The 14341-nt window shown below is 36.2% G+C and overlaps 1 protein-coding gene across 1 annotated transcript in view; it reads left to right on the top strand.

Annotated features, from left to right (window-relative positions):
- LOC124360541 overlaps window positions 1-14341 on the top strand; it is a 342600-nt gene that overhangs the window by 262966 nt on the left and 65293 nt on the right. The window contains exons 10-12 of the mRNA XM_046814254.1: window positions 7650-7760; window positions 9294-9565; window positions 10308-10731. Of these exons, the coding sequence (XP_046670210.1) occupies window positions 7650-7760; window positions 9294-9565; window positions 10308-10731 (807 nt within the window). The remainder of the gene's footprint in view (window positions 1-7649; window positions 7761-9293; window positions 9566-10307; window positions 10732-14341) is intronic.

Genomic DNA, 14341 nt, shown 5'->3' with positions numbered 1-14341 from the left:
CACGTAGAATTAATTCGAATGGTAGTCCATCCTCTGAAACCTAGCTAAATGCGAAGTGCTCTAGTGTTACCGATCGTTAAAGTCTCTGAAGTAAATAGTCTCCCACGATGATACTTTCTTATACGTGTATCTGAAACTACTTTGCATGGGGTAATTTATATATTTTCATTGCGTTCATTGGTTCGAGTTACGGCATTCACCTTTCGCTATTGTTAATGGTACAAATAGTTCGCATTGCTTAGGTCTGCAGATAACCACACGTGTATGGCAATCTCGCAATGGTAGAGTGTACTCTGAGAATAATGTACTGCTATCAAGCGAAGCATATTTTAACTAGCAATGTTTTACAATAGTCAGAATTAACTTAAATTATTATCTAAAATGTACATTTGAGAGTTTTAATATGGCCTATTTATTATTTTGTTCGAATATCAAATTAAACCTGTTAAACATTTTCTTCTACAACATGAGCGTTAGTAATGCTCTGCAGACTCCTACCGTCACGTATTGAAATCCGGAGAACTTTTCATGTACATAGATGAGAACCATCAGAGTTTTGTTTTCGCTGAGCCTAAATGTTTCAGTTTACTGGTTAATAACTAATAATTAATAAACATTAATTTCATTTTTAGGGCATAAGTTTAATCATTAACAACTAAACAAAGGTTATTTACAAAGGAGCATTTGAGTGTATGGTACCAGAATGATATAAAGCCATTTATTTTGCAGTGCTATTTCTCAGAAAACAATCCAAACGATGCAAACGAGTTAGGAGTACTCAACGTTATCTGTGTTACTGGAGTAGGTGATTTTTTTCTCGCCAAGTAGGATATGTGTAACGCCAAAACATCAGAAGCTTTTGAAACAAAATTGTCTGTATAAAGAGTGTACATAAAATGACTTGCATAGATTTGCTGAAATAGCCACTAGTGGTCCACATTCACTACACAATTCAAACTAAACTTTAATGTTTTGCCTTCTTATTTATCGTTTAGACTATTACTTGTTGACAAAACACTGAGTGACAAAGAATAAATTAAATCTTAACTCACTGGTAATATTACACCAAAGAAAAGATATCAAATAATAAGATTAGATTGTCATACACTGATAAGTTTTATTGAACCAGAAAAGATTTTTGATCGGAACTCACAAATTTTTATTAATAATCAACATCTTTGTAATTGCAGTTTGGAACACATATAATAGGCTACAGTTCGGTTACTTTAGACTACACGATATTGTACTAAATTGCCCATCGAGAATTATTGAAGCGTTAGAGATAGGGGTTATTCTAAGGATGATTGCAGACCCACACCTCAGAAAGAGTGCCTAACTACACTAGCGCAAGCTTAGGATCTCTGTGTAGAGAGAAGGGACGGGTGTTTTGATGTGAGCATTACTGATCGAGTGTGCGTGGTTTACTCACCATCCAGTGAAAGTACTTGCTTCGTGCAAAGAGTATGACGTATATGGGAATAGATCATTTTCTCCAATGGTCGTAGACCTAATTAACCTCAGAAATATTAGGGGATATTTCTCCATGCAATAAGGGTAGATTAAAATACATTAAGACCTCTTGAAGTTCAAGTAGTAGGGGATTCATGTTCAACAAGATAAAAGAGGACCTGTTGCTGTATTTTACATTGGCCAACAATCCCTCTTTATGCTTTGCTTCGCTTCGCTGTATATCGATGTAAGTGCGCTAACAATGCTTGTCGAAATTCAAAACGAACCTTCCCTCTCCTAAGTTGAAGGGGGCGAAGAGTATGGGATTTTTGTCTATAAACATCTTGTACCTCCCAAAATGCTCAATGTTGTATTTCCTAGTCAAGGCTCTTCTTAATCATACCATTGTGAAGTAACTATAACAGAGACGTTGAAATAATCGGTGTTCGCTTGCAGTTCCTAAAATTTTTATTCACACAAAATCGCTGTTTATACAAATTTTAGTTTTTTTTCCAATCGTATGTTGTTTCATGTCCTGCAATTTGTTTTCAGCAAGGTACGTTTTAAACTTCGATAAGTGAGAAGCTGTACGTGTTACGTACACATGACATGACCTTGGCCTGATCTGTTGACAGTAGTGCCAACCTACACGCCACGACACGACAGATGACCTGTAAACTACAGATCGCGGACGTAACATTTTAATCTCACTTGCAGGGCTTGACACCACAGACAAGCTTACGTTACCGCCTCAACTCTCCCTTCCCCTCCTCACCCTACACTAGGCTGGTGTCGTTCTGTTCTGTAGCGGGAACTTGTCGAGTACGCTCTTAGAACAAGACAAATGCAAGTCATTCTGATCATTCGTTTCGTTCAGAATGTCTACATCATTATTAATGGAAGTGTTGACTGTATAATTTGTTAATAACATTATTACGTGGAAACAAATAATTATAGCTAGGCTTTCTCTTCAACAGTAAGTTGTTACAGGTTTGTTTCTATGTTTATTGTTGCCTGAACAATTCAATTTTTCTTCTTTGCAGGTAGTCTAACTGTCGGTAAATATAGTGATATTATTTTATATAATTTGAGAACTAACTCCAGAAACTAGAAGTGACGGATAATAAGTAAGGAGTGTCTCTGTGGAAGTAGCTCTGTGTCGTTCACTTCCAGAGTAGGGCAAGAATGTTACGTCATGACCAGCTGATGTATGTTAGGGTATCGAGGGTGAAAGTATGTCTCTGACGACATTGGTGCTTTGTTGCTACTCTGGTATCAGTCATGATCATCACTGTCTGTTGCACTCTGCTGTCTTGCCGTCATGGCCAGCTGACGCTAGTAGATTGTAGAGGGTGAAATTATTTTGTCTCTGACGACATTGTTGTTTTTTTACTCTGGTATCACTCATGATCATCACTGTCACTGCAGTGCACGACGGTAAAAAACACATTTGATTCAAACCAGTTATTTCAGACCTCAACCGTATTATTTCATTTATTTGTTTTGTTACCACTCACATCTCTGATAAATAGATATATAGATATGTTGCATTAATCATTCCCGTCGCGTCGTTCGTTAGTAATCTGTGGTGTCCGGTCTTCTGTGGTACCTAATGTACTCTTGTGTTAAGATCACACTTGATTTTACATAGATAGATAGATATGTTGCATTAATCAATCCCGTCGCGTCGTTCGTTAGTAATTTGTGGTGCCCGGTCTTCTGTGGTACCTAATGTACTCTTGTGTTAAGATCACACTTGATTTTACATAGATAGATAGATATGTCGCATTAATCAATCCCGTCGCGTCGTTCGTTAGTAATTTGTGGTGTCCGGTCTTCTGTGGTACCTAATGTACTTTTGTGTTAAGATCACACTTGATTTTACATAGATAGATAGATATGTTGCATTAATCAATCCCGTCGCGTCGTTCGTTAGTAATCTGTGGTGTCCGGTCTTCTGTGGTACCTAATGTACTTTTGTGTTAAGGTCACACTTGATTTTACATAGATAGATAGATATGTTGCATTAATCAATCCCGTCGCGTCGTTCGTTAGTAATTTGTGGTGTCCGGTCTTCTGTGGTACCTAATGTACTCTTGTGTTAAGATCACACTTGATTTTACATAGATAGATAGATATGTCGCATTAATCAATCCCGTCGCGTCGTTCGTTAGTAATTTGTGGTGTCCGGTCTTCTGTGGTACCTAATGTACTTTTGTGTTAAGATCACACTTGATTTTACATAGATAGATAGATATGTTGCATTAATCAATCCCGTCGCGTCGTTCGTTAGTAATCTGTGGTGTCCGGTCTTCTGTGGTACCTAATGTACTTTTGTGTTAAGATCACACTTGATTTTACATAGATAGATAGATATGTTGCATTAATCAATCCCGTCGCGTCGTTCGTTAGTAATCTGTGGTGTCCGGTCTTTTGTGGTACCTAATGTACTCTTGTGTTAAGATCACACTTGATTTTACATAGATAGATAGATATGTCGCATTAATCAATCCCGTCGCGTCGTTCGCAACGATGTCACGCACTCTGCCGTCGGTTCGTTAGTGAACTGTGGTGTCCGGCAGCCCACGAAGGTAGAGTACTCGGGCCACTCTCTACTCCACGACTACATCTCGCCCCCTCGCGTTCGTGACTTGCTGGGATATCGCCTTAGATGACAGGATCAGGATGTAGGCAATCGTAGGTTTGATTTACAGTTCCCCCACAGTAGAAACGGACAACTATTTTGCGTACGTCTCGACGTCTCTAACCCGGCGTCTGGACGGTGGGGACTAAGAAAGTTACTCTGAAAACAACTACCTTGGTACTATCAAGGTTTTTGGAGATATCTGAATGGTTGTGGTATGTTGTCTATGACTAGACAAAGTCAGGACAATATTATAACAGGTTACACAATTCTGATAACAATATATTTTTATTTTACACTATTTATATTTACCAAGTTGTTCTAATATTTTCAAATTCTGCAACTACTATCTTGCTGCTTGAAAACATCAGTATACATTTCCATTCCTTACACATATAATGAAATACAGTAAACGCCGATTGCATGGGAGGATAGTTAGAAGATATGAAAGCCATGACATTACACAGCTAGGAGCACATAGAACATAAAGTAACGCTGTAGAAGTATATGAACAATGACTTCCTGTTCTCCTGAACTGTCGGTCTATAAATCTGTCTGTCACTTGTATCTCGGCTGTTATCCCCTCTTGTGTTATGGCTTGTAGACATTCTCTGGTTACAGGTCTACTCTGAGCGTATGTGCTTGTAGACATTCTCTGGTTACAGGTCTACTCTGAGCGTATGTGCGTTGAAATATTATTCATCAAATAATATAAACATCAGAAGTTCAAAATGTGGTGCTTTATACACTTCATAAGTAATAAATAACAAATACAAAAAGTATATTTTGTACTTGAGCTGGAATTAGTTGAACTATTAATTTTAACGTTATGTACTCCAAATCAAGGCTATAAAACTAATTTAAAATGACAGATTGAGTCTACACCACATTAGATGTTCATATGGAATAAAAACGTTTTGATTATGCTCTTCATTATCTTGAAGTTTTTTGTTCTAAATCATGGTCTAACTGAAGAGAAATTCAGTATATTTCTCTGAAAGTCGTCTAGAAAGATTATTGGATAATAGATAGGCAGGCAGGTTCGCAGAGGGACTTCATGTACAGTTTTATTATGTGATCTTGACAATTACCTTTACTATTTATTACTTTATTTTTGCCTGGTTATGAATAGATTTCATATTTTTTTATTAATTCTGAAGACCATCATTATAAACAGTTAACTGCCCTTTATTTAAATATTGGAATGATTTCTACAAGTTAGAACAAACCATTCATGTAAAACAGCAAATTGTTTATGGTAATAACAAAATTGAAAAACATGAACTTAATTAAACAGTGTATTGCCAGTGAGGCCACATAAATTATGTTTTCCAGTCACTTTGACAATGTCCAAATATAGGTAACATTTGCTTTTCGTTATAAATAGTGATGGAGCATGAGTTTACAAATTGTACGATATTTACAAAAAAATACTAATGTATGCAGTTTTATGGATTATTCTCTCATTTTTGCATTGTTTTTAATGTACAGTATATAAACTTTCTTGTAATAGTCCATTAGAAATAATTAAAACAAACTCTACACTGCCATGGACAAGATTTACATTAATAAAATATATTACTTACTTACGTAAGTAAAATTATTTCAATCCTCTTGAAGAGAATAATGTAACTTGAGTGTATCATACTGTATGTCCAACATGTGCTTGTGTGTGTCATGGCCCTTAGCCAAAGTGCCCCCTCCCCTCTGGCACATGTGCACAGGACTTAATACTGACGTAACAGACACCACATGTTTGGCTTTTTGTCCAGAGGTAATGAGTTCAAGCTGAGGATAGGGTATGATGAATATTATCAACAGTTTCAAATTACGAATCACACATGTTTAATGATTAGTTTTTATTTAAAAAAATAATCATTTCAATTCATAACAAAATTATTTCAGCAGCTGAGCAATTATAAGAAAAACTGTTATTTGAAATCTAGGAGGGTTCTTGTCTAACCATTAAATAGTACCAATTGTATTGTGGTTTGTGAATTTATTCTATATGTGGAATAATATAATTTGGGTTCACTCTCTTATAACTGGAATTTTTTTAATGATCAAATGCTAATACTGCAGCATGATTTCTGTAACTGTGTATAGTTTTGTCTCTTATTTAGTGTATGTTACAGTCAAAACAAAATAATAACACAGACATTTTTCAATTTAAATTATATATATATAGACACAATATATATATATTTCTATTTTGATAAATGTTTATTGAGCATACATAGGCTACAATCAACTCATTCTAAAAGCTGTTATTAATCATTTGTAAATTAACTAAATATAATCCTTTGTTTACTCAGATTAAATGTGTTTTATTTTATTAGTACAGAATTACTTTAAATACTATCCATGTGAACAAAAATAATTCAAGTGACCCATGTCTTGATATGTCAACCATAACAGTTACGTCCCCTCCACATATTTCAGGGAACTTCCATTTTGCACTTGCACAATAAGTATTAAATCTTGTGATACTAAAACTCATGTTTTCGTTATACAAATGTTATGAAAATACATTTTTACTATTACATGTGTTCTGGTAAACAGTCCAATCAATTAATTATTTGTTCTGTATGCCTTATACATCTTCCTAATTTCATAATCATAGTTGCTTGTTGCCAGTATGTTCCGTGTATATGAAACTTTAAACTTTTGTTGGAAATAATTAAATATTAAAGTTTTTCTCTTGAATCTCTTATCAAAGTTGACAGGCTGTAATATCTAATTGCCATCTGATCTGTTATTAAACTCTTATCTTCATTATTTTCATTGAAGTGTGGTAGGAGGAAAAGTGGTGTTCTGTTTATTTGCTGAGTGTTAGCAAAGCCTATCTCTCCATGGGATTGCAAAAATTTCTGTCTGCCTGAACGATATCTCAAAAACAAACTGACCCACGTCTCAGCTGCAGTTGTCACGGTATCAGTGTTTGTTACAGAGCCCTGTGTCTGTGAGCGTGGTGTACAGTGACGAAGGAGAGCCTGTACACAAGTACCCACGTTTAAGCTGCAGTTGTCACGGTATCAGTGTTTGTTACAGAGCCCTGTGTCTGTGAGCGTGGTGGATAGTGAGGAAGGAGAGCCTGTACACAAGTACCCACGTTTGAGCTGCAGTTGTCACAGTATCAGTGTTTGTTACAGAGCCCTGTGTCTGTGAGCGTGGTGGACAGTGACGAAGGAGAGCCTGTAAACAAGTACCCACGTTTGAGTTGCACTTGTCTCATTATCAGTGTTTGTTACAGAGCCCTGTGTCTGTGAGCATGGTGTACAGTGACGAAGGAGAGCCTGTACACAAGTACCCACGTTTGAGCTGCAGTTGTCACGATATCAGTGTTTGTTACAGAGCCCTGTGTCTGTGAGCGTGGTGTACAGTGACGAAGGAGAGCCTGTACACAAGTACCCACGTTTGAGTTGCACTTGTCTCATTATCAGTGTTTGTTACAGAGCCCTGTGTCTGTGAGCGTGGTGTACAGTGACGAAGGAGAGCCTGTACACAAGTATCCACATTTGAGTTGCACTTGTCTCATTATCAGTGTTTGTTACAGAGCCCTGTGTCTGTGAGCGTGGTGGACAGTGACGAAGGAGAGCCTGTACACAAGTACCCACGTCTGAGCTGCAGTCCCTGGCCAGACCAACACTCCACCACTGAGTTCCATGTAAGTTGAGCTCCAAATTTGACAATCAGTATTGTAGAAGTTTTAGTTTCCTGATTTTGATTTAAAACATTCCATAATTTGTCTGTCTGAGAGCCTGGTATGTGTTATAAGAAATTATTACTGCCATCTAGAGTCTTCCTTACATATGTACTAGCTTTATGATTATAAAGCATAATCTAATACAATGTTATTTGCTTTACACTTGAGTATGAATTTGGATCTGGCAGTATTTTAATGGGAAGTATTTATTGATTTGATGAAAGAACTAATGTGAGAACCTGATGTCTCTTACACCATAATATTCATATATATATATAAGAAGTTCACACGCACACAAAACAAGGATGTAATTGTGTAGTAATTTTTATTTCCTCTTCCCGACACGCAAATGTACATGTTTATCATTCAAAGCAATGGTTTATTAAAATTGTTCGGGCATTCCTTTGTGTTTTTATAAAAGAAATATTTTTATTCTTTCTGCTTAACAACTAGATTGTACTAAAAAAGAGAGCATATTTACTATAATTCGTTATTTACTATATTAGGGAAATGTTGGTATATTTTGTTATGAAATTGAAGAAAAAGCATAGGAAATATTAGTATTTAAAAAAATAAAATTAGCGTGCTCTAGGTATTTTGTATAAAGACACTTCAAGATCCAAAGGGATGAGTTAGCCAATTTAAAGAAACCCTGGAGATCAAAAATAAAAATGCTATAAGCTCAACTACCTGTGAAGAGAAAATATACTCGATAATGGGAGTTTTTACTTGTGTGGAAATGCATTTTGTCTGAGTTTGTATATGCACAATAATTGTTTGACAATATTGTAAGGTCTGTAATAACCCAATCTTTAAAACCTTCACTGCAACATGAACAATGTACTGGCTTTAGGGCAGCTGGGATAGTAGTAGACTGAGTACACCACAGTCAACGTGTTAAATTATAATACATCTTTAGGTACAAAATACGTTTAACACCTTCACTGTGACACGAATAATGTACTGGCTTTAGGGCAGCTGGGATAGTAGTAGACTGAGTACACCACAGTCAACGTGTTAAATTATAATACATCTTTAGGTACAAAATACGTTTAACACCTTCACTGTGACACGTACTGGCTTTAGGGCAGCTGGGATAGTAGTAGACTGAGTACACCACAGTCAACGTGTTAAATTATAATACATCTTTAGGTACAAAATACGTTTAACACCTTCACTGTGACATGAATAATGTACTGGCTTTAGGGCAGCTGGGATAGTAGTAGACTGAGTACACCACAGTCAACGTGTTAAATTATAATACATCTTTAGGTACAAAATACGTTTAACACCTTCACTGTGACACGAATAATGTACTGGCTTTAGGGCAGCTGGGATAGTAGTAGACTGAGTACACCACAGTCAACGTGTTAAATTATAATACATCTTTAGGTACAAAATAGGTTTTAACACCTTCACTGTGACACGAATAATGTGTGTTGTCACATTACTTTATATCCTTGCAAAGTAAGTAAGTTCACACTTCATTTACAGGATGTGGATGGAGACTATGTAATGGACGTAAGCTCAGCTGGCGAGATGGTGGGATCTCAGAGTGACCTGAATCTCTCACTCCCCCCCTCCTCCTGTAAGTCCCCTTCGCACTCCTCCCTCATCAACCGCTCTGGCTCCATGCAGATCCCAGCTGAGGAGGATGTTATCAACGAGAACTTCCCCTTCCACAAGTCCAGTGGGTTCGACAGTCACACCAGACGTCAGAGTGAGCCCGCACGGAAACTGTTTCCAGATGAGACTTCATTTACACGGTAACTTCATAAGCATACTGTATTAGACTTGATTGATAATAGTATCAGAGAATTACCCCTTCCATAAGTCCTGTGGGTTTGACAGTCACACCAGAGGCGTCAGAGTGAGCCCGTGGAGACCGCTAGGAAACTGTTTCCAGATGAGATTTCATTTAACTTCATAAAAATACGGTATAAAGAGGCTTTATCGAAAACGTTATCAGCAATACACAATGTTACAAACATCTTTTTTGTGTTTATTTAAAAGCTAAAGAGAAAGCATAGAGAATATTGGTTTTTACTGATATTAATATCATCACATTTCATTTTCTTATTGAATTATCAACATAATTATAACAGAATTCAACCCATAGCCAATTAACATAGTTTTTATATAAACAGTACACATAAGGTATTTCAAATATATTATTAATTGTATTATTATTAGTTTTACTAATTAACTAAAGTGATGCTGTTTACATATTATAAGAGACCTAACTTTTTTCTCTCTAAAAACTAAATGTAGTTCTCAGGTAGTATGCCATTCACCACGTTTTGCTACACACTAATTGATATAATATACATGGAAAGTAAATAAGAATTAATATTTTAGATATGGATCTTAATACATTAATTACACTTTTCAAAAGTAATAATTTATTTATATTTATTTCCTCACATGTTTATGTATTGATTTTATGGACTAAATAGAAATTTCTTTCATAACACATAGAAGAAAACTAAATCTAAATTTTTATTTCAGGTCCGAACGCCCTGCACGAAATTATGCCACATTTTATTCAAAACATCCGGATACGGAATCAGAACGAGAGGAAGGATTGATGGAGACCGACACTAAGAACTCGGATGTGTCCTCAGAAGAAGATGAGTGGACGTACAAGCCTGGCGTGGATGGTGAGGACTCACCGGTCCTGAATGATGACAGTTCCCTTTGCCACTCGACGGAGACTCTGTCATCTGTACCCAAATCGGTCAAACCACAGGTGGAGCCACTCACAAAGCCCAAGCTTAAAAAGCTGATCGAGGGTGCAGAGGTGATAGCCCACTCATCACCGACACGCAGTCAACGCAACTTCCTGCCCTTGATATTTGATTCCACAAGGTCAAAATCCAAAGTAAGCGACTGGATGAGATTAGGCTGGGATCCTGAAGATGGGAAAACTCAGGTACAATAAAGTTTCTTTACATATTTAAGCTTTAACTAATTGGTTTAAGAGAATAGGGCCGCCCAGTTCGGTAGTTAGGTGGTAGATAATTCTTTCACCACAATGTTTGTTGTAAAATGACTTAAAAAATGTATGCATGTTATGTACTAATTGTCTTAGCTATGGAAATGCATTGTAAAATTTAAATTTACACAATAACAAAAAGTTACATTTTAGTGGCAAATCATTGTTGCCAACCCATCAGATAAAAATATTTCAAGCAGAATGATTTAAATTTATAATATAATTTACCAAAAACTGTTTTAGTCTGTTATATAATATATCTAAATATAACATTCATTATGATTTGCAAAACATATTGTTATGGTAAAATGAAAACTGTGTTATTAAAGAGACTATAATCATCAGTTTGTTGACATGGTTCCTTATTGTTAAGTGTTTCTGTAAGAGCTGTGTTGAGTTCGTATTCCAACAACTAATCATATATCATCATTATTCAGGCCCTAAAGACTATTCCATCGGTTTGAGTAGACTTGGATTAATACTTTTGATTATCTTGTCCTGAGACCATTGCAGAAGTCATACATATGATTTGTTTCCATCATTTAACAGAGCTTTGATAATGTACAGGAACTCAACATCTTGGCCCTAACAAAATCTATTTGAAGGATGTATGGCCACATTTAATGCATTGGTTATATGCTGTAGTGCTTACACTGATTAAGATGTTTAATGTGAGTTATGAGTACAAAATACAAGGGACTTCTTTGGAGAGTGGCATTCCTTTTTAAACCAGTGGAGAGCATCTTTTTAAAATCAAGAGTATAAGGATTTTCTAGTGGAATGAGATCAGATACTCGTATTGTACTTAAATCTGTGTATGAACCAGGTAGAATAACAACACAACATACTGTATGACCCCTTGTATTAGTAATATCATCTTTCTGCTTCATAGTTACAGCTCCAACGTATAACTCCTTACACTAACATAGGAACTTGTACCTTACTCTAGCTAGGTCCTGAAGCCGTTAAAGCAGCCCCTTGTATTAGTAATATCATCCTTTTTGCTTCATAATTACAGCACTAACCAGTCTTATGGCTCCAGTTTCATGGTAAGTACGAGGCGTGCTCAGAAAGTAAGTACCGTTTCATTCTACTGTCGTCGTAGCGCTGCAATCGGTGTTTCGTGCATGTCGTCATTGTTCACTGGCTATCGACTCACGCCATTTTAGTTTTTGTACGTTGTGTTTTCAGTTTTCTCTGAATGTTTGAAATGTTTAAGACAGTTAGTGATCCCGCTGATTGTGAGATTCGTTCTTTAATAAGATTTTTGAACGCAAAGTATACGAAACCAGCTGAAATTTATTGTCAACTTTGAGATGTTTATGGGGAAGATGTGGAGTGAAGGAATGCTGAGAAAATGGGTTAGAATGTTCAGTGGCGGTCGAACAAATGTGCATGATGAGAATCAGAGCAGTCGGCCTTCTCTCGTCACTGATGATCTGGTAAGGGCAGTTGACGAAAAAATCCAAGAGAACAGATGTTTTCACTATGACAATGCTATCCGACGATTTCCAACAAATTTCACATACTCTTTTTTACGAAATAGTTACGGACCACTTAGGTTATCACAAGCTGTGTTTCCGGTGGGTTCCAAAAATGTTCACTGACATGCACAAAACCAAGAGTTTCCGAAGTGCTTTGACTTTTCTCACACGATACAGTGATGATGGTGTGGATTTTTTTAAACATAATTGTGACAGGCAATGAAACTGGGGTCCGTCATGTCTCACCGGATTCCAAACAGCAATCAGTGGAGAGGCGACACATGCTATCCCTGAAGAAACAGAAATTCAAGACGACAAATGTCTGCACAAAAAATCATATGCACTGTCTTTTGGAATCGGAAAGGTGTTTTACTGATTGATTTTCTGCCAAGAGGTGAAACCATTATTGCAACAAGTTATTGTGAAACCTTAAAAAAACTAAGGCGGGCATTTCAAAAGAAATGGAGAGGAATGCTCAGTAACGGGAATTATGTTGCTCCATGACAATGCTCAGCCCCATACCACTGGTGACACTCAAACATTGGTTTGACAATTTCGTTGGGAGCAGTTCGATTACCCGCCCTACAGCCTATCTGACTTAACACTTGTTCCTGCACATGAAGCACGAGCTAGGCGGCCAACGCTTTGAAACCGACGATGAAGTGAAAACTGCTGTGGAGTTATGGCTACATCCGTTGACAGGAACCTTCTACTAAGAGGGTATAGACAGATTAATCACCCGCTACAACAAGTGTTTGAACATCGGTGGAAACTATGTCAAAAAATAGTTGGTTTGGGCTTTCATGTCGAAATAAAATTGTGTTGAAAAAAATTGTTTTACTTGTTTTTTGTTAACGGTACTTACTTTTTGAACATACCTCATACTGTTTCCTATACTATTATAGAGTAGGAACTTGTACCTTACTCTGGCTAGGTTCTGAAACTGTTAAAGCAGCCCCTTGTATTAGTAATATCATCTTTCTGCTTCATAGTTACAGCACTAACCTGTCTTTATAACTCCAGTTTCATCGTAAGTATCTCATATTGTTTCTTAGTATCATAGAGTAGGAACTCTTACCGTACTCAGGCAACCTTTTGAAGCCGTTAAAGCTCATTGAATGTAGGTAACACTTTGTTCTAATTTGAGCTACCTCACAAGAGCTCTCTGCATCTATAACCAGTGTTTGATTATGGTATGATACACTAAACGAATCAAGACTCGTTCAAATATGTACAGAAGTAAATTCTTATATGCCTCTAGAACATCTAGAGTTTTTATAGTTTTAGTTAAATACAATGTATTTGTGAATTGCAAAATTCAGCTTGTTTTCTTGGACTGTTTTGAATACTTATCAACTAATTTGCTATTCTAACACACATGCTTTCTAGAATAGTCTTAAAGACACAAAAATGTCTTTTCTTGGTTAACCGTAGAACTGGTAATGGTGTCACTCTGTAATGGCGGCTCTATTTTAACAGCCTTGCAGACGTTTCTTATAATGTATCACATTCCATAACTGTTAGTCCAAATATAAACTGTTATATATCAATGTATTCACAACTATATGGAGAGCATTGTAATAACAATATCTTATTGTTTCCATGGGAATATATTTTTGTTTTTTTTTACAAAATGTAAGAAAAATGTGTTTTGGACATTATTTTTGTAAATATTCCGTTGTGTAATTGCTTAGCAATAAGCTTTACATCAAAAACTGTAAATGTGTAACTTATTCAAAATTTTGTCCTGATTCCAAAAATATATAATTATTGTAACTTTTACCTCAAAACATATGTGTTACAGTGCTTTGTATGAAAAAGCACGCGTATTTACCTATTTTCAAAAATGCGTAGATTTCTAAATAAATATCATTGTTCGAGGGTAAACATAATCTCATGACTGCATTTATACTTATATAAGTATGACAGATAAAATAAAATAATAAATTTTAATTTTACCTTATTTACATATGTACAATATATACAAAGTTTCATTTTTCACTCAGCGTCACTAGATCCCGCCCTGCGAGCTCTCTAAGATCATTTGATCGATCTCTAAAGTT

This window comes from Homalodisca vitripennis, chromosome 4 (assembly GCF_021130785.1).
Source record: "Homalodisca vitripennis isolate AUS2020 chromosome 4, UT_GWSS_2.1, whole genome shotgun sequence".
In the NCBI taxonomy this organism is placed as follows: domain Eukaryota; kingdom Metazoa; phylum Arthropoda; class Insecta; order Hemiptera; family Cicadellidae; genus Homalodisca; species Homalodisca vitripennis.
Note: the sequence above shows the minus strand (reverse complement) of the source record. Positions and strands in the feature narration are given on the sequence as shown.